Here is a 20,400-nt window from a genome sequence, read left to right on the forward strand (position 1 = left end):
AAGAATAACAAATAGCACACAGGTAATTCGGCGTTTGATTTCAAGGATGTCCCAAGGATGTCGTGTCAGCATCGATGGTCACGGAGATGGACCTCTAATGTGCTTTACTGTGAACATTGAATTCCACACTGTGACGTCAGTTCTTTGTATAAAATTTCTGAATAAATTTGGTGTTCCCTTAAATGTTGTTTCTCGTATATATTTACGATCATCATAGAGCTATGATCGCTTTGTGAAACGTCCCGATTCCTATCATTCGCCCTGATAATGTTTCAGCTCCATTTCAGTGTTTGTGGGCTTCCCCAAAGTTTTGTTTTGTTTGTTTGTTTGTTCTACACAATTGGGATATCGTTATTGTAATTCAAGTCAGGGGCGATGGGGTAGCCTAGTGGTTAAAGTGTTCACTCGTCACGCCAAAGGCCCGTGTTCGATCCCATGTGTGAAACCTATTTCTGGTGTCCCCCGACGTGATATGGCTAAAAGAGGTTACAATCCAACTCACTCACTCAAGTCAAATGACAGTTCTATTTCTAGAAAACCCTTCTCATTTCAGTATATATTTCACGGTTTTGAGGTACAATCGAGCATACTCTTTCTGTGAAGATCTCAAAGAGCGTCATGAGACTCTTGATCAAAAGTTGTTTGATCTGAGTTACAACATTCAGGACCTCAGGTAGACAAGTGAAGAACATTATGTCCGATGGAATTGCTTATTTTGACTTGTACCATATGTTCCAATGTTTAGATGAACACTTGACTTGTCTTTGCATGTGTTTGTGACGGTTACCACCGGTGGGGGCAGGATAAACACCTGGTATCATCCCTATTTCATTGTGATTCATAAACACATGCTTATGATATTGTCGGAAACGTACAATGGAGATTTGATATGATTATGGAAATGCTTTTTGTTGATTTTATTGGAAACGAAAATTGCATTTGAACACAATTTACATAATACATAATGCTGACTTCAGCATATGTGCGGAAACGTGTACAATAGAACAACTTCTTTGATAGGCACTTAGGAGTTGGAGTACTAAGTAAGGATAAGAATTTAGGGATGAACAACTTCTTTATTAACATTAAGAGCGACGTGTCGGTCTAGGTTCTAACACCGTTTTCAAGCACTTGCTTGAACCTACACCGAAACGTCACTCTTAATTGTAATAAAGAAGTTGTTCATCCATAATTCTTATCCTTACTTAATAGAACAACTAATGTAATTATATTCAACTTGCAACCTACGTATTTTTAATGAGTGTACTAGTCTATATTGGCGCTGAAAAACCACAATGCTTTTTAGAATATCATTTCAACAAGAGATATATTACGTCCGCTTCCTATGGTTCGTGGAAAGATTTTTCTTTCGGTTTGATATTATCAGAAAACAGTTCTTAGTTTTGGTTGAGCGTGTAAACGCTCAGGGTCGGGGATACCGCCCTGGCTCTTCCCTCTCCCTCCTGTTTCCTCCGTTGCTTCTTCATCTCAGTACGCGTCATCTTGATGATGCCGGTCAAAGGTCAAAGGTTTATTATTTCCCATGGTAGTAAATCTCATGTGCATGAGAAACCAAGAATCATGATCAGCATTAATCTTGGATTGGAACTTGATCACGGGTATGGTCATGACAAACCTAGAAACATAATCGAGGTGAACCGGGATTCGAACCCACAATCACAGGTTTCTGGAGTGCACAAGGGACGCAAGTCTTCACAGCGAATTGCGGCGCTTTAGACGACTGGGCCAGCGTTGGCCCATGTATCAAGATGTTATGGCGTCTATTTGTTGATAATTATCCTCGAATTGTATTTGGTGTTATTCGACTGCTTTGTTTTGAAAGTAGTTTGTTAAATGAGACATTGTTTAGTAACGTTTCATATCGACTGGTACTTGTAATGTATTGTGGAAAACATTAAAGACGAGTCTGTAACACCGAACCTTGAAAGCTTGTTGAACCAAACTTTGACACAGAACTGATTACACTCCACAGAAGTGCACGCGAATATTTCCAGACTAAATGGATGGCATATATAGATCACTCCTTCCTGTATTAACGAGTTTTGTATAATCGATAAAATCGGACACACTTTCACGACAATAACGCCTGGGTGAAAGGTGCTTTCTGATTGGACCCTTTAATTATGACATGAAAACAATTGCCTTACGTTTGTCATCAACGAGCCATGGGTTTTATTGCATTTTAACACATTCTTCCATTCAGAAACAGAAATGTCACATCCATTTTATAAGATAATCTTTACACAGTATTGATACTAAGTCAGAGCGTTAACAGGTCAATAACGCAATATTCCAGCAATATCCCTGGGGGAAGCGAACCTGGATCTTCGGCGTGACAAGCGAACGCTTTAACCACTAGGCTACCCCACCACCCCTGTTAGTATAAAAAAAATGTACCTGCCACTAAGTTATGAGTTTTTCTATTTATATTTTTTGTAACCCAACCGCCCTCCTCATCTTTTCAACCCAAACATAAAAAACACCCTGCGTTCATAAAAAAACGAAACGAAAGTATACACCATGTTTGATATGACGAACTTATTTCTTAGTCCTGACCATTTGTTGTATATAATTATGCTTATAACGAACTACGGTTATTACGAACTAAAATTAGTGATCCCTTCGTTATAAATTCGTTATAACCGTAGTTTATTGTATTTCTATCCAGGAACACCTTTAAGAAGAAGAAATCAGCTATGTGATCGCTGAAAGAGCCTGTTTGACAATGATAGGTTGATACGTTTATTAGCACACATATTTACAAATATGACTCTCTAGAAAAGCTTGATTGATCAAATGTAACACCATACGCAAACCTTTCTAATCATTGTTTTGGCACCAGAGACAAATGGAACATCTTTGAATGTCCATCAAACGAAATCAAGGCGCTGTTAAACAGACATACTGTGTCCATGCACTTCAAACACTTTGTAATAAATAAGACATATATACATATATACAACTCAGACCAAACTCAGAGCCTAAACCTTTAGTTTAATTAAACATAGTTACCTTGCGCACACGCATACGTTACCAACAAACACACGAGACGCTCATGCGTATAGTACGTTCATGCAATTCACGCACACACACGCATACAAACAAACACACACACACACACATGTTACGCACATGCATTCGTTAAGCACGCGAATACGTTACACACATGAATAAGTTACGCACAAATATGCGTTGTGTGCACGTGCACGTGCATACATTACGCATAAGATACGTACGTTAAGCGCACGAACCCTTACACGCATATTCAGCCAGAACATACGTCTCACACACACGTACAGAAACCTTATAAATACATAAATAAAATAAACATGAATTAACGATTAACACTAATACTGTAAAAGAAAGGCCACTAACGCACCCACCCACCCACCCTCCACCCCTGAGATTCATATAATGCTCTTGGCCCTCATAAAGGGCATCATTTGTGACTGGAAGGTTCCATTATCTGTTGGGGGGAGGCCGCCGTCGAAACCTGAAACAGTCACAAAACAGAGTGAGTGAGTGAGTGAGTGAGTGTCGAATAACAATTTCTCGTATGTTTCATTTTTAGCCACTAACAAACATGGGTGTATACTTTTGCTCGGAAGTTTAGTCCGGACTGACGCCGATTTATAGTGCTAGCACACTGAGATACCATGCCGCAGTTTAACATGAATACCCCACTCCGACACAGTATACTGACTCCGAGCCGACCAGTCCTTGTTTTAGCCCCTTAATGCCGAGCGCCAGACAGGGTAACAACAAGTACTATCTTTTAATGACCTTAGGTCATTCGTCACCACTCGCCCCTTTCCGTAACCTGCAAGAAGACTCGTCCCCCATCGATGAATGTTATGGGCGAAACTACGACAAACCAATCAGAATGGGCGTATGATTTCAAGTTTTTCGTCAAAGAATCCCTCAAAAATAATTTTTGATTTTACATATGTCTGGCATCTAAAAATATACCCAAGACACAGTTAAATGTGTTCAATCATACTGTATAATTCCGCATGTCCCGATATGCTTTTAGTTATATCTGAAATATATATAATATATGGGGAAATATATGTGAAACATTACGCAACGAGTTGACAATTGTTTTAGGTATGCCCGTTTGCGCTAAGACGGAACCCGGTCCCAAAATGGACACGGGAGGGGCACGAGTCGCTATTCGGCTTGTCCCGGAATAACACGAGTTGGTCACGAATGGACCTTAGGTATGCCTTGGCGGGGATCGTATCACCGACCTTCCGATCTCCAGGTAAAAGTTCTTTCAACTAGGCTACGGAGGCCTAGTTCGTATAAGATGACGGTTGTTTTTGTAAACAGAGTCATCCTGTGCTTAACAGAAATTAGGTGTAAATTTTGATTTTTGGTCCAGTACAACCGGAAACAATCTGAACAGTCATCGGATTCACGATAGCCGCAAAGCATTCGTGACACTCGTGTCATTCCGGGACAAACCGAAGGGCGACGGAAGGGGGCGAGTCGTCAATGGATGAGTCTTCTTCAGGTTACGGAAAGGCGCGAGTGGTGTCGATTGATCCGTGTGGTTGTGATATGCTGAGGCAGTCACATGCACGCTACTTCCAATATGGATTCCTGACTGTGTTGTCGAGTGAGTGAGTGAGTGAGTATGGTTTTACGCCGTTTTTAGGAATATTCCAGCAATATCACGGCGGGGGACACCAGAAATGGGCTTCACACATTGAGTCATTTTTGTTTTACGCCGCTTTTAGCAATATTCCAGCAATATCAGGGCGAAGGACACCAGAAATTGGCTTCACACATAGTACCCATGTGGGGAATCGAACCTGTGTCTTCGGCGTGACGAGCGAACGCTTTAACCACTAGGCTACCCGACCGTCCCCCTGTGTTGTCGAGGTTCTATTGGACTGAGACGTCGCGGGAGCCCTCATTGTATGAGTTCGAGTAGACATACCGACCCTGATACAAATATATCCAATACAACCCATGCAAGTCTATAATATTTGGCAAGTCTAGATTCCTGCAGTGTCGAGAGAGTCTCTAGGCTCCTTTTTATTATATTATTATTAAGACAGTGTCGATATATTTGATATCAAGAGACACGAGGGTGAGATTATATTTATAATCCTACATCATTCTTCCAACTTTTTTTCAGTTTGTAGACAGTAATAAGCAGTGTCTAAGTGTAAAAAGTACTTCTAACAGCTTCAGTAGCAGAGCCATAAGTGATGTCATTTGGTTGTGACGTCATGGTAACCAATGACAATTGTCTACAAAGCATTGTGATGCAATTTATTGCAGCGATATCTATAATGCAGATTTTGGATGATAAATGTTCATTTTAGACACTAGATGTTGGTCCAGTGTTCTAGCCTACTAACCTTTGACTGTGAGGGTAGTTCTAGGGGGCGCCACGAATCGCCTCCGGGTGAACTCTTTGCCTGTGAGGTTTGTGATTCCGAGCCTCACCCCACCGGTAGGGGCGCTGCATACATTGGCGCACTGAGATTCGCTGTAGAACACACCCTCCTCTGCAACATGAAACCAGTTTAGAAAATCAGGTCGAATTGGACACGGGCCAGTGGATTCTCACCATGTACCATGGTTTTACCAAGCGTGATTGTCGCGAGAGACAAATCGAGCGTACATTAGATAAGTAAGTGTATGAGTGAGTGGATAAGGCTTAATGCTTTGAACAGTTTTAGAGTACTAAAATATAAGACGAATTCCGAATGCTGCGTCAAACAACAAACAAACAAACAAACAAAGGTCGTCTGCGCCTCCTTTAAGATACAATACAAGACGGTGGGAAAAACGATTGTTTTTTTTCCATTAAGAGCATTTGTGTAGCCCGATGCTCATGATGTCAATTACTGGATTGTGTGGTCCGGACTCGATTATTTAGAGAGTGACGTCATATAGCTGGAATATTGCTGAGTGCGGCGCTAAACAACACATAAACAAATGAAACGAAAAACACTTGACACGATGTAAACATTACCGGTTATTGTTTTTGTGCATTTCGGCTAAAAGGAGAGTCGATTTACGATTCCGACTATATCATGAGCGTGTGTTTAAGAATCACTATCAGATAGTGATGATACCAGGTTTTCTCGAAAAGGTGAGCATATCCTGTCTCACCCAATCAGCCGATATTTGTGGATATGTGAGGGGGTGAGTTGGGTTTAACGCCGCTTTTAAAATTATTCCAGTTTTATCAAGGCGTGTCAGCCTAATGTGGGAGGAAAGCCCGACGTGATGCAGGTCTCAGACGTTTACCACTTCAGTGAAACCCACGAGCACGGGTATGGTGCTGACAAACCTAGAAACATAATCGGGGCGAACCGAGACTCGAACCCACAATCCTAGGTTTCTGGCGTAGCCAAGGGACGCAACTCGCGAATTGCGGCGCCCTATACGACTGATCACCCGTTCCCTCCCAAATGGCCCTGTTTAAGCGCACCGAAAGGCTTGCATTAGGCCTGTTTTCAGAATAATGGCGCTTGTTTACAAACAAGAGAAAAGTCCGGTGGCGTGATATGCAAATAAGTCTGTGGCAGTCGTGTTATGCTAAGTCACCACTGCTTCGGAGTGTACCTTTTCGTATGAAAGAGCATGTCCTGCTTCATACAACTCCGTCCAACAAGCTACATACGTCCAAAGTCGATTATTTAGAGAGTGACGTCATATAGCTTGAATATTGCTGAGTGCGGCGTGTTAAAAATTAAACAACTAACAAACAAAGAGCGTCTGCGCTTCCTTTAAGAAGTTATACAAGACTATGGGAATGACTACATTATGAAGAAAGATTATGTCAACTATGTAACTTACAAGTTATATTGAAACTGAATATCATTTGCCCTACTTATCACACTTCAAGAATTAGAGTGAGTGAGTGAGTTCGGTTTAGCGCCGCTTTTAACAATATTCCAGTTGTATCACCGCGTGTCAGCTTAGTGTGGGAGGAAAGCCCGAAGTGATGCAGGTCTCAGACGTTTACCACTTCGGTGAAACCAACGAGCACGGGTATGGTGCTGACAAACCTAGAAACATAATCGAGGCGAACCGGGATTCGAACCCACAATCATAGGTTTCTGGCGTGCCCAGGGGACACAACTCTGCACAGCGAATCTCGGCGCCTTAGACGACTGGGCCACCCGTGCCCCCTCAGAAGCAACAGACCCTGACAAAATTCATCAGGCCCTCAACTGCAGCTAATTGCGACAAATAAATCTACACGTATATTTACTGCAGGCCTTTAGGATACATACATATTTAAAACAACGGCCCCGACACGATATCTGCGGACAGGCGCTTATTTCGAACGCTATCCTGTAGTGGAGATGGTAGAACGTTCCATGAAGGATTTTATGACTGCTTCATGTATTTACACCTCGGCGTCAGGCGCTGCAACCTGTGACAGCAGAGTTGCGCCCCTTACACAAAAGACGCACTGGTCACGCATCCTGAGTGTTTGACACACGGTAATCTATCCTTCCTCAAGAGTGAGTGAGTGAGTTGGGTTTAACGCCGCTATTAACAGTATTCCAGTTACATCACGGCGTGTCAGCTTAACGTGGGAGGAAAGCCCGAAGTGATGCAGGTCTCAGACGTTTACCACTTCGGTGAAACCCATGAGCATGGGTATGGTGCTGATAAACCTAGAAACAATCGAGGCGAACCGGGATTCGAATCCACAATCATAGGTTTCTGGCGTGCCCAAGGGACGAAACTCTGCACAGGGAATCGCGGCGCCTTAGACGACTGGGCCACCCGTGCCTCTTCCTTCCGCAAGAACTCACTCATTGTGGGATGTCGTTTTCGTACATATTCATTTGAAATGATAAAAAGGATTAATAATTATCTCCACCTTAATATTAGGGATATGGGTGACCTCGTTAATCTGTTATACCACGACAGATTAACTGTAGTAATATAATTCTGTTTGTTTGTTTGTTTGTTTGTTGTTTAACGCCGCACTCAGCAATATTCCAGCCATATGACGGCGGTCTGTAAATAATCGCGTCTGAACCAGACAATCCAGTGATTGACACTAAGAGCATCGATCTACGCAAATGGGATGCGATGACATGTATCAACCAAGTCAGCGAGCCTCACCACCCGATCCCGTTAGTCGCCTCCTACGGCAAGCATAGTCACCTTTTACGGCAAGCATGGGTTGCTGAAGACCCATTCTACCCCGGATCTTGGTGTTCTCTTATTTTGAGTGGTATACTATTTTTTTTAAAAAGAGGACGTTAACCATATTTCCGAGATTATTTTGATAGCTCACCTTCATACGGGGTCTTGATCCGCTTCCTCCGTGGGAGATACGTGTGGGGGTTGTCCAAACTTGGCATTTCCAACTGAAATAATAAAAAACTAAAATAAAGCTCGAGGAACCACGAGTTGTTTTGTTTCATTTATTTTTAAAGCCAACCTGGGCAATATTCCAGCTATATGTAGGCGTCATGTACCTAATCAATCAGGTCCAGTCAATCCAGTGATTGATATTATGAGCAGCGTCCCGCGACGTAGAATGACGATGACACGCAATCATCCAAGTCACGTGATCATACGATCCATTACGTCACCACTAACGACCAGCATTAGTTCGGGGCCTACCCATACCTGGAATTATGAGTGTTGTGAGTTTCTAATAGAGGATTAAACTGCCGGGCAAAAAACAACATAAACCCATGTGTGATGGTGTTTAAAATGTAAACAAAGAAATGGTTAGTCGTGATGTGTTTGATACGGAGCTGTGCTTCGGACCTTTAGAAAGGTGGAATGTTTCGGCGACTGTGTAACAAAGTACGTTTTGATTTTACGTTTGTAATTGTTAGATCAAATCCAAAGTGTATACATTCTTTTGCCCGCTCTATGTTAAAATGTCTCGGCCATCTTCCCGAGGCAAGGGTATTAACTGACTATAAAAGTCCAGCTCCCACCCTTGTCTACCTAGGCTGGTATTCCGGGATTACACATTTTGGCTGGACTAACGAGTCTATGCATAGTCCAATCAAAATCGCGTAACGAACTACATGGATTTCAACGTGCAGATTTCGGTCGACTGCAGCATTTGCAAAACACGTGTACCGACAACTGGGGGTCGATAGATATTTTGCAAATCTTTTCATGTTTTAAATCAAGGTGCTCAAGTGATTTGATGGGTATTTTTCGCAGCGTAAGATCCGTTTTATTACAATATAGAACTTGGTTAACGATCAGATCGATTTCACTGGGTGCCGCCATTTTGTTTGAAGCAAATGCAAGTGATATGTAATGGCTTCTGATTGGTCAATAGCAGGGACATTACAAGGGACATAACTCGTAATAGCCACAGGTGGCGCCCACGATCGACTTGGAAGTGGACTTTTTGTAGTCAGTTCACTCGTAATAGCCACTTGTGGCGCTACGATCGAGCCTGGAAATTCCAGCCTAGTTCGGCGACGGTGGTAACTGGACTTCTGAGTCAGTAAACGCCCTTGCCTCGTGAAGATGGCGTCCAACTTACCGACTGGCACACTGGGAGCATCATTTCCTCGCGAACGTCAGTCCGAGAGGAGATGTTATTCTGAGGCACTGCAAGAAAAAGATTTTTTAGACGCATGTTCAAATATGCCATACAGTAGGCTCAAAATTAGATTTAAAATTTAAAATTGAAAGAGTGGGAATCAAACCCGTGATGACGAGCGGCCGCACTACCTGCTTTGTTATTCGAGTGAGTGAATGAGTATGGTTTTACGCCGCTTTTAGCAATATTCCAGCAATATCACGGCGGGGGACACCAGAAATGTGCTTCACACACTATACCCATGTCGGGAATCGACCCCGGGTCTTCTGCGTGACGAGCGAACGCTTAAACCACTAGGCTACCCGACCGCCCCCGTGTGTTTTTCGCTGGTTTTAGTAATATTCCAGCAATATCACGGCGGCAGACACAATGTAGATATGGGCTTCAAACAATGTACCCATGTGGGGATTCGAACCAGGGTAGTCATGTGACGGGGGTGGTCGGGTAGCCTAGTGGTTAAAGCGTTCGCTCGTCACGCCGAACACCCGGGTTCGAATCCCGACATGGGTACAATGTATTGAGCCCATTTCTGGTGTACCCCGCCGTGATATTGCTGGAATATTGCTAAAAGCGGCGTAAAACCGTACTCACTCACTCACTCACTATAAGTGAGAAGCACATTATTATATTTCATAAGTCACACTTACGCAATAGGTAGTGGAAGACATCAAATTCTTGAGAGGGCACGGGTGGCCCAGGCGTAAAAGGCGCCGCAATTCGCGAGTTGCGTCCCTTGGCTACGCCAGAAACCTATCCACATCTATATCCACATTCACATCCACATCCACATCTATATCCACATACAAATCCACATCTATATCTACATTCACATCCACATCGACATCTATATATCCACATCTATATCCACATCCACATCCACATCTATATCCACATCCACATCTATATCCACATTCACATCTATATCCACATTCACATCCACATCTATATCCACATACACATCCACATCTATATCTACATACACATCTACATCTATATCCACATACACATCCACATCTATATCCACATCCACATCCACATCTATATCCACATCCACATCTATATCCACATCCACATCTATATCCACATTCACATCCACATCTATATCCACATACACATCCACATCTATATCTACATACACATCTACATCTACAACAACGTCTACATCTACCTCTCTATCCACAGGGGGCACGGGTGGCCCAGTCGTCTGAGGTGTCGCGATTCGCTGTTGCCTCCCTTGGGCATGCCAGAAACCTATGATTGTGGGATCGAATCCCGGTTCGCCCCGATTATGTTTCTAGGTTTGCCAGCACCATACCCGTGCTCGTGGGTTTCACCGAAGTGGTAAACGTCTGAGACCTGCATCACTTTGTGCGTTCCTCCCACCATATAAAGTTGACACGCCGTGATATAACTGGAATATTGTTAAGCCCAACTCACTCACTCATTCCAATTTTTTAATTGTGATAAGCACGGTACTCTAAAGGGAGTGATATTCAGTTTCAATATAACTTGTAAGTAGGGTTTAACAGTATTCCAGTTATATCACGGCGTATGAGCTTAATGTGGGAGGAAAGCCCGAAGTGATGCAGGTCTCAGGCGTTTACCACTTCGGTGAAACCCACGAGCACGGGTATGGTGCTGACAAACCTAGAAACATAATCGGGGCGATTCGGGATTCGAACCCACAATCATAGGTTTCTGGCGTACCCAAGGGACACAACTCTGCACAGCAAATCGCGGCGCCTCAGACGACTGGGCCACCCGTGCCCCCTCAGAAGCAGCAGACCCTGACTAAATTCATCAGGCCCTCAAATGCAGCTTATTGCGACAAATAAATCTACACGTAAATTTACTGCAGGCCTTTAGGATACATACAAATTTAAAACTACGGCCCCGACACGATATATGCGGACAGGCGCTTATTTCGAACGCTACCCTGTAGTGGAGATGGTAGAACGTTCCATGAAGGATTTTATGAGGAGGTGAGGTGAAATAGGCTTTAAAGTCGCGTCCAAGATTATTGCACTTATAAAGCGGCGTGCATGCACGTGTGTGTGGCTACTTGTATGCTGATTTTATAAGGCTTGCCCACTGAGATAGCACTCACACACAAAAAATTGTCTTTTCTTTGGATTGTCATGGGTATTGGCAGCGGTATTGTCAACTTGGAAACACAATAATTATGGCGGTTGACAATGTATGGCTAGTTTCTGACCTATCCCAATGGCTTTCTTCTGTCTGTCTCGCCGGAAAATGACGAGCCGCGGCTCCGGTGGTTTCCGGTATTCGAACTGGGTCGTGTACATGGAAGGAGCAAGGGACTTGTCGGCGGGAGGTTCTTTCAACAGCGTCTGGACAGCGCACACCGGCTTCTGTGGAGAAAACATGTAGTCACGTGTGCATTTCTTGGAATAACACAAAGAATGTCACGGTGCTTCGACAGGATTTACCATTTATAGTATTGCATACATTATCTTCAAGTGACTTTCGAAACCCGTTAGTGCAGTGTCTCATGTTTTTACCGGATTTCAGATCTCAACCAAAGCCTTAAAGATTGAAGTATGAATCATTTAAAACTCGCTTCCACGTGAGCTATCGCGAGATCAAGTGATATCTCCTAGTAGATATCGCAACAATGAACATCGTCGCAAGCTTTGCAGACCTTTTGTGACGTTATCTCTTAAAAAAGTACAGCTAACCAGCTTCAGTGGCAGAGCCATTAGTGATGTCATTTAATTATGACGCCATGGTAACTGATGACGTCACAATGATCTGCAAAGCATTGCGGTACAATTTCATGGCAGCCATAGGAGAGATCGCTTGTTTTCACCGAAGAATTGTGCCGGTTTTGGGTGATAAATGGTCAATATACAACGGTGTCGCGTGTAGAAAGGGACATTCATTGATATATTTAGGTCACGTGTTACTTTAAGTCTTCCAGTCTTTAGATATCGGTCGGTGATGTCCTTTAAACACGCAACGTAGCGCCACCCACCTTCCCATGCAGCTGGTCAATGTGTCTGGCTAGGCCGGCGTGGGGGTTATGACGTCGCCCCCCGTCCAGCTTCGTCAGCTGCAGCTGTGACCGTTTCGGACCGCCATTGGCACATGACACAGGCCGGAATCTAACTCGGTTCTCGGTCGCCCAGTCTACTGCACTAAACTCCTTCCTGCAATCATAAAAACACGAGCACTGTTAAAACTAGAGGAAGAGTGAGTGTGTGAGTGAGTGAGGGAGTGAGTTGTGTTTAACGCCGCTTTTAACAGTATTCCAGTTATATCACGGCGTGTCAGCTTAATGTTCGAGGAAAGCCCGAAGTGATGCAGGTCTCAGACGTTTACCACTTCGGTGAAACCCGCGAGCACGGGTATGGTGCTGACAAACCTAGAAACATAATCGGGGCGAACCGGGATTCGAACCCACAATCATAGGTTTCTGGCGTGCCCAAGGGACACAACTCTGCACAGCGATTCGCGGCGCCTTAGACGACTGGGCCACCCGTGCCCCAGTGAGTGTGTGACGAACAAAACATTGAAGTACTTACTTAGCACGGTGACAATTGTGAAACAGTGCTTTGATACAATGACGTATTAATGAATTTATCACAGTTATTTAGTAAAACAAAATTATGAGGGAGAAGCAAATTATAATATTTCATAAGTCACATTTACACAATAGGGTAGTGGAAGACATCAAATTCTTGAGAGGGCACGGGTGACCCCGTCGTAAAGGGCGCCGCAATTCGCGAGTTGCGTCCCTTGGCTACGCCAGAAACCTAGGATTGTGGGTTCGAATCCCGGTTCGCCCCGATTATGTTTCTAGGTCTGTAAGCACCATACCCGTGCTCGTGGGTTTCACCGAAGTGGTAAACGTCTGAGACCTGCATCACGTCGGGCTTTCCTCCAACATTAAGCTGACACGCCATGATATAACTGGAATAATTTTAAAAGCGGCGTTAAACAAAACTCACCCACTCACATATCCACAAATATCGCTGATTGGGTGAGACAGGATACGCTCACCTCTTCGCGAACATCTAGTATCATCACTATCTGATAGTGATTCTTAAACACATGCTCATGATATAGTCGGAATCGTAAAGCGACTCTGCTTTTAGCCGAAATGCACAAAAACAATAACCAGTAATGTTTACATCGTGTCAAGTGTTTTTGTTTCATTTGTTTGATGTTGAACGCCGCACTCAGAAATATTCCAGCTATATGTTTGCAAATAATCGAGTCTGGGCCAGATAACCCTGTGATTGACGTTATGAGCACCGATTAAAGCAAATTGGGATACGATAACATGCATCAACCGAGTCAGCGAGCCTGACCACCCGATCCCGTTAGTCCCCTTTTACGGCAAGCATGGGTTGCTGATGACCTATTCTACCCTGGATCGTGTCTAACATGTGTCAATGAGTCATCTTGGATTTACAAGCATGGTCGCAGTCACTGTTAATCTCGCTGAGTACTGTTATTATTTAAATGGCTGCGGAAGTAGCTGCGGTTAACTCATCCCCTCATCCGTCCCTTGTTAATATCAGTTTGTTAACAGTAGTCAGTAAGGTTCATTTGGTACGAGACCGCCTCCGTGGTCTAGTGGTAGAGCGTCCGCCCGGAGAGCGGAAGGTCCGGTGTTCGATCCCCGGCCGCGACATACCAAAAGACGTTAAAAGATGGTACTTGTTGTTACCCTGCCTGGCCCTCGGCATTAAGGGGCTAAAACAAGGACTGGTCGGCTCGGAGTCAGTACACTGTTTCTGAGTGGGGTATTCATGTTAAACTGCGGCATGGTATCTCAGTGAGCTAGCGCTATAAATCGGCATCAGTCCGGACTAGTACAAGCAGCCACACAAACACACACACGTACATGCTCGTCGCTATATAAGCGCAATAATCTTGGACGCGACGTTAAACCCCATTCCACCTCAGCTCACCTTTTGACGAATCGGACCGCGGTATTGGCAGACACTACACGGACAGGCTAAAAATCTACACCCCTCCCTGTCCCCGCCACAGACCCACACACACCTCATTATTCATGAGATGAACTGGTCCACGTTTTCCTTCAAAATTTTCCCATCACAATTCGGTAACATTAATATTCTGAATACACGCAAAAATAACATTACAAAGACATCAATAATCTGATTTCAAGCTTTGATACCAAAGACCTGATACTCAAGAAAAAATAACAAACACAAAAATTACATTTAAAAATCAATCATCTGCATTCATCCTTTCATTCCCAAGAAAGAAATAATAAATGCAAAAATTTACATTAAAAAAACATCAATAAACAGATTTCAACCTTTGATACCCAAGAACTGATACCAAAAAAAAAAATAATAAACGCAAAAATAACATCAAAAAAATCAATCATCTGAATTCTACCTTTCACACCCAAGAAAGAAATAATAAATGCAAAAATTACATAAATACAAAAATCAATACAACTAAAAAGCATTTCTTCCGTAAAGTGAGCGGCTTCGCTATCAAACACATGGCGATTTTCCTATTCTTTTCCGTACACATCACCGTCGTTCACCTGGCGCTCTCTATTGACGTGTTGCCTGTGATATGCCAAGTGTCAACAGTGCGACCGGGTCTCGGACAAGGTAACCAGGGCCACGCGAGAATGGCGGCCATTGATCGCCACGGCAGGGGAAAGAAGGCGAAACGATCAAAAAGAACTATACAGCGCCTCTAGCCAATAAGTGAGAGAGTGAGTATTGTTTAAAGCCGCTTTGAACAGTTTTTCAGTCATATTTCGGCGTGTCAGCTTGATGGCGGAGGCAAGTGATGCAGGTGTTAGAGGTTTAACACATTGATGACATCCGCGAGCCTGAATATGGTGGTCAAAAACCTCGAAACATGGCCCTCAAACCGATCCTCATTCGAACCCACAATCATAGGTTTCTGGCATGCCTAAGGGACGCAACTCTGCGAAGCAAATTGCGGCGCCTCAGACAATGTTTGTAATTAGGCTACTTGAAATAATCGCGATTATTAATTAACGGTGATAGCTGCGTGTTTGCTAATACTTATAAAGTGAAAAGAAGTCATTCCGGCGCGATAAGGAATATTACTTGCATTGCGTGCGTGCGTGCGTGCGTGCGTGCATGCGTGCGTACGTGCATGCGTGATGCACCGGTTTTAGTAATATCACGGCGGGACACAAGAAAAAATGGGCTTCACACACTGTACCCATGTTGGGAATCGAACCCAGCTCTTCGGCGTGACGAGCGAACGCTTTAACCACTAGACTACCCCACCGCCCAGTATGACAAAAAATGCGTTTTTCAAGAAGTATCCATTTTGTCATATCATTGAGTTTTGATCACGTGGTTTCAATCCGGGCATGAATCGGCAGTCATGTGACTGTGAGAGGTTATATATGGCAGTACGTGCATCTCGAGCTGGGATTTAAGAACTCACTTGTCCTTCACTTTAATCCACGTCAGTTTTGAGTAGGCATTGTGCAGATAAAGCTTCCTTATTTCAAGGAGTGTTATAACAGTAGTCTTGGTAGGGTTCATTTAGTGCGCGACCGCCTCCGTGGTCTAGTGGTAGAGCGTCCGCCCGGAGAGCGGAAGGTCCGTGTTCGAATCCCGGCCACGTCATACCAAAAGACGTTATAAGATGGTACTTGTTCTTACCCTGTCTGGCACTTTGCATTAAGGGGCTAAAACAAGCACTGGTCAGCTCGGAGTCAGTATACTGAGTGGGGTATTCATGTTAAACTGCGGCATGGTGTCTCAGTTGGCTAGCGCTATAAATCGGCATCAGTCCGGATTAGTACAAGCAGCCACACACACACACACACACACACACACACACGTGCATGCGAGTCGCTATGTAAGTGCAATGATCTTGGACGCGACGTATGAATATATTGGCCACTGGATGAAGGGGTTGGACCAAAATTTTCTTGTGACATTTTCTTGATTAAAGAAATCGGTGGGTGAAGCGCCCGTGCAAATAGGCTCTGCATACGGAAGCCTTTTAGGGCCATATGCTTTTTGAATTTATTTAGTTTGTATCTTAAAATTTCAACTTCGTCTCTTGAAATTTCAACTTAATATCTTGAAATTTCAACTTCTGAATCTTGAAATTTCAAGATAGTATCGAAAACATTTTTAAAAAACAAATGGCCCTAAAAGGCTTCCGTACATATCAGTTTATGGATCTTGAAATTACAACTTTGTATGTATCCTGAAATTTCAACTTATGTATCTTGAAATTTCAACATATGTATCTTGAAATTTCAACTTAATATCTTGAAATTTCAACTTCTGAATCTTGAAATTTCAAGATAGTATCGAAAACATTTTTAAAAAACAAATGGCCCAAAAGGCTTCCGTACATATCAGTTTATGGATCTTGAAATTACAACTTTGTATGTATCCTGAAATTTCAACTTATGTATCTTGAAATTTCAACATATGTATCTTGAAATTTCAATTTAATATCTTGAAATTTCAACTTCTGAATCTTGAAATTTCAAGATAGTATCGAAAACATTTTTAAAAAACAAATGGCCCTAAAAGGCTTCCGTACATATCAGTTTATGGATCTTGAAATTACAACTTTGTATGTATCCTGAAATTTCAACTTATGTATCTTGAAATTTCAACATATGTATCTTGAAATTTCAACTTAATATCTTGAAATTTCAACTTCCGAATCTTGAAATTTCAAGATAGTATCGAAAACATTTTTAAAAAACAAATGGCCCTAAAAGGCTTCCGTACATATCAGTTTATGGATTTGGAAATTACAACTTCGTATGTATCCTGAAATTTCAACTTATGTATCTTGAAATTTCAACATATGTATCTTGAAATTTCAACTTAATATCTTGAAATTTCAACTTCTGAATCTTGAAATTTCAAGATAGTACCGAAAACATTTTTAAAAAACAAATGGCCCTAAAAGGCTTCCGTACATATCAGTTTATGGATCTTGAAATTACAACTTCGTATGTATCCTGAAATTTCAACTTAGCATCTTGAAATTTCAAGATGCTAACTAACTAAATAAACAGGAGTCTTTTAAAAGTAGTTCCTGTCAGGTGACCTCATTTGCATATTGCATATTGTCCGAAACGGCTACAACTTTTTCAAAACGCTTCCGTAATAATACGTTGTGTTCTCGTTCTGAATTAATAACAACCTTTTAACAATGATATATATACCGTACCAGATAGTTTAAATATATAATATATAACAGTAAAAAGGATTAAAGGAAATGTATTGCCGTGTTCGATCTGATCAATGTTAAACGTTGTTGCGTTTTCGGTGTTGCCGTTTTTGACTGTGGTCGTTGCCGATGGGCTCCCGCGTGAAGTGTCTTGTTTGTTCATGTTAATTCGAGTGACACTCAAGTTTCTAGACAGCATGCAACAGCTTGCCGTGCCATGCTAGGCTTAAATGTAAACATTGCCCCTAAACACATTCAACGTCTGAATGTATCCCGCATGACCGTCAATGAACGGCGTCTAAGTAGGTAGACACTTGAAAATTTGATTTGATAAAAAAAAAATCAAACGTTATCAAAACTTACTGGGCTGAAAACAGTCGGCGTAACAAGGCAAACTTAAGGTGGGTGAGTGAGTGAGTTGGGTTAACGCCGCTTTTAACAGTATTCCAGTTATATCGTGGCGTGTCAGCTTAATGTGGGAGGAAAGCCCGACGTGATGTAGGTCTCAGACGTTTACCACTTCGGTGAAACCCACGAGCACGGGTATGGTGCTGACAAACCTAGAAACATAGTCGGGGCGAACCGGGATTCGAACCCACAATCATAGGTTTCTGGCGTGCCCAAGGGACGCAACTCTGCACAACGAATCTACACAACTATGATACGCGTATCAAATACACCACCATCGAATAACCATTCCTTGTTTTGTTTTCGTCTTTAGCCACCACCAAATATGGGTGTGTACTTTCTTTAGCTCGGCAGTTTATACGAAGATGTCGATGCTTGTCTCGCGTTACATTTCGGCATCTCGCAGAATCCCTGTTTGTTTGTTTGTTTGTTTGTTTGTTTAACATCACACTCAGTAATATTCCAGTTATGACGTCGTTCAGTAAATCTGGACCATCCTGGACCAGACAATCCACTGATTGACATCATGAGCATCCATCTAGGCAGTTTGGTTACGACGACAAGCATCAACCAAGTCAGCGAGTCTGAACTCCTTCATTGAAGCTGCCACTTACGACAATCCTACGTTGCTGGAACCTACATTGTTGCTGGGACCTTCATTGTTGCTGGGACCTTCATTGTTGCTGGGACCTTCATTGTCGCTGGGACCTACATTGTTGCTGGGACCTTCATTGTCGCTGGGACCTACATTGTTGCTGGGACCTACATTGTTGCTGGGACCTTCATTGTCGCTGGGACCTTCATTGTCGCTGGGACCTTCATTGTCGCTGGGACCTACATTGTTGCTGGGACCTACATTGTTGCTGGGACCTACATTGTTGCTGGGACCTTCATTGTCGCTAGGACCTACATTGTTGCTGGGACCTACATTGTTGCTGGGACCTACATTGTTGCTGGGACCTTCATTGTCGCTGGGACCTACATTGTTGCGGGGACCTACATTGTTGCTGAGACCTTCATTGTTGCTGGGACCTTCATTGTCGCTAGGACCTACATTGTTGCTGGGACCTACATTGTTGCTGGGGCCTTCATTGTTGCTGGGACCTACATTGTTGCTGGGACCTTCATTGTCGCTGGGACCTTCATTGTTGCTGGGATCTACATTGTTGCTGGGGCCTTCATTGTTGCTGGGACCTACATTGTTGCTGGGACCTACATTGTTGCTGGGACCTTCATTGTCGCTAGGACCTACATTGTTGCTGGGACCTACATTGTTGCTGGGACCTTCATTGTCGCTGGGACCTACATTGTTGCGGGGACCTACATTGTTGCTGAGACCTTCATTGTTGCTGGGACCTTCATTGTCGCTAGGACCTACATTGTTGCTGGGACCTACATTGTTGCTGGGGCCTTCATTGTTGCTGGGACCTACATTGTTGCGGGGACCTACATTGTTGCTGAGACCTTCATTGTTGCTGGGACCTTCATTGTCGCTAGGACCTACATTGTTGCTTGGGCCTTCATTGTTGCTTGGACCTTCATTGTTGCTGGGACCTACATTGTTGCTGGGACCTTCATTGTCGCTAGGACCTACATTGTTGCTGGGACCTACACTGTTGCTGGGACCTACATTGTTGCTGGGACCTTCATTGTCGCTGGGACCTACATTGTCGATGGGACCTACATTGTTGCTGGGGCCTTCATTGTTGCTGGGACCTACATTGTTGCTGGGACCTTCATTGTCGCTGGGACCTTCATTGTTGCTGGGACCTACATTGTTGCTGGGGCCTTCATTGTTGCTGAGACCTACATTGTTGCTGGGACCTTCATTGTTGCTGGGACCTTCATTGTCGCTAGGACCTACATTGTTCCTGGGACCTACATTGTTGCTGGGACCTACATTGTTGCTGGGACCTTCATTGTTGCTGGGACCTTAATTGTTGCTGGGACCTACATTGTTGCTGGGACCTTCATTGTTGCTGGGACCTACATTGTTGCTGGGACCTTCATTGTTGCTGGGACCTACATTGCTGCTGGGACCTTCATTGTTGCTGGGACCTTCATTGTTGCTGGGACCTTTATTGTTGCTGGGACCTTCATTGTTGCTGGGACCTACATTGTTGCTGGGACCTACATTGTTGCTGGGACCTACATTGTTGCTGGGACCTTAATTGTCGCTGGGACCTACATTGTTGCGG

At 43.5% G+C, this 20,400-nt stretch overlaps 1 protein-coding gene across 2 annotated transcripts in view; it reads right to left on the reverse strand.

Annotated features, from left to right (window-relative positions):
• Positions 1-2,739: 2,739 nt before the first annotated feature.
• LOC124113957 overlaps positions 2,740-20,400 on the reverse strand; it is a 40,920-nt gene continuing 23,259 nt past the window's right edge. For both annotated transcript variants that reach the window (XM_046474458.2, XM_046474457.2), the window contains exons 2-7: positions 12,585-12,759; positions 11,805-11,961; positions 9,530-9,597; positions 8,306-8,378; positions 5,394-5,543; positions 2,740-3,514 (exon numbers count right to left, since the gene is read on the reverse strand). In XM_046474458.2, the coding sequence (XP_046330414.2) occupies positions 3,429-3,514; positions 5,394-5,543; positions 8,306-8,378; positions 9,530-9,597; positions 11,805-11,961; positions 12,585-12,759 (709 nt within the window). In that variant the 3' untranslated portion in view covers positions 2,740-3,428. The remainder of the gene's footprint in view (positions 3,515-5,393; positions 5,544-8,305; positions 8,379-9,529; positions 9,598-11,804; positions 11,962-12,584; positions 12,760-20,400) is intronic.

This window comes from Haliotis rufescens, unplaced genomic scaffold, assembly GCF_023055435.1.
Source record: "Haliotis rufescens isolate VD_foot unplaced genomic scaffold, xgHalRufe1.0.p SCAF_18, whole genome shotgun sequence".
Taxonomy (NCBI): Eukaryota; Metazoa; Mollusca; class Gastropoda; order Lepetellida; family Haliotidae; genus Haliotis; species Haliotis rufescens.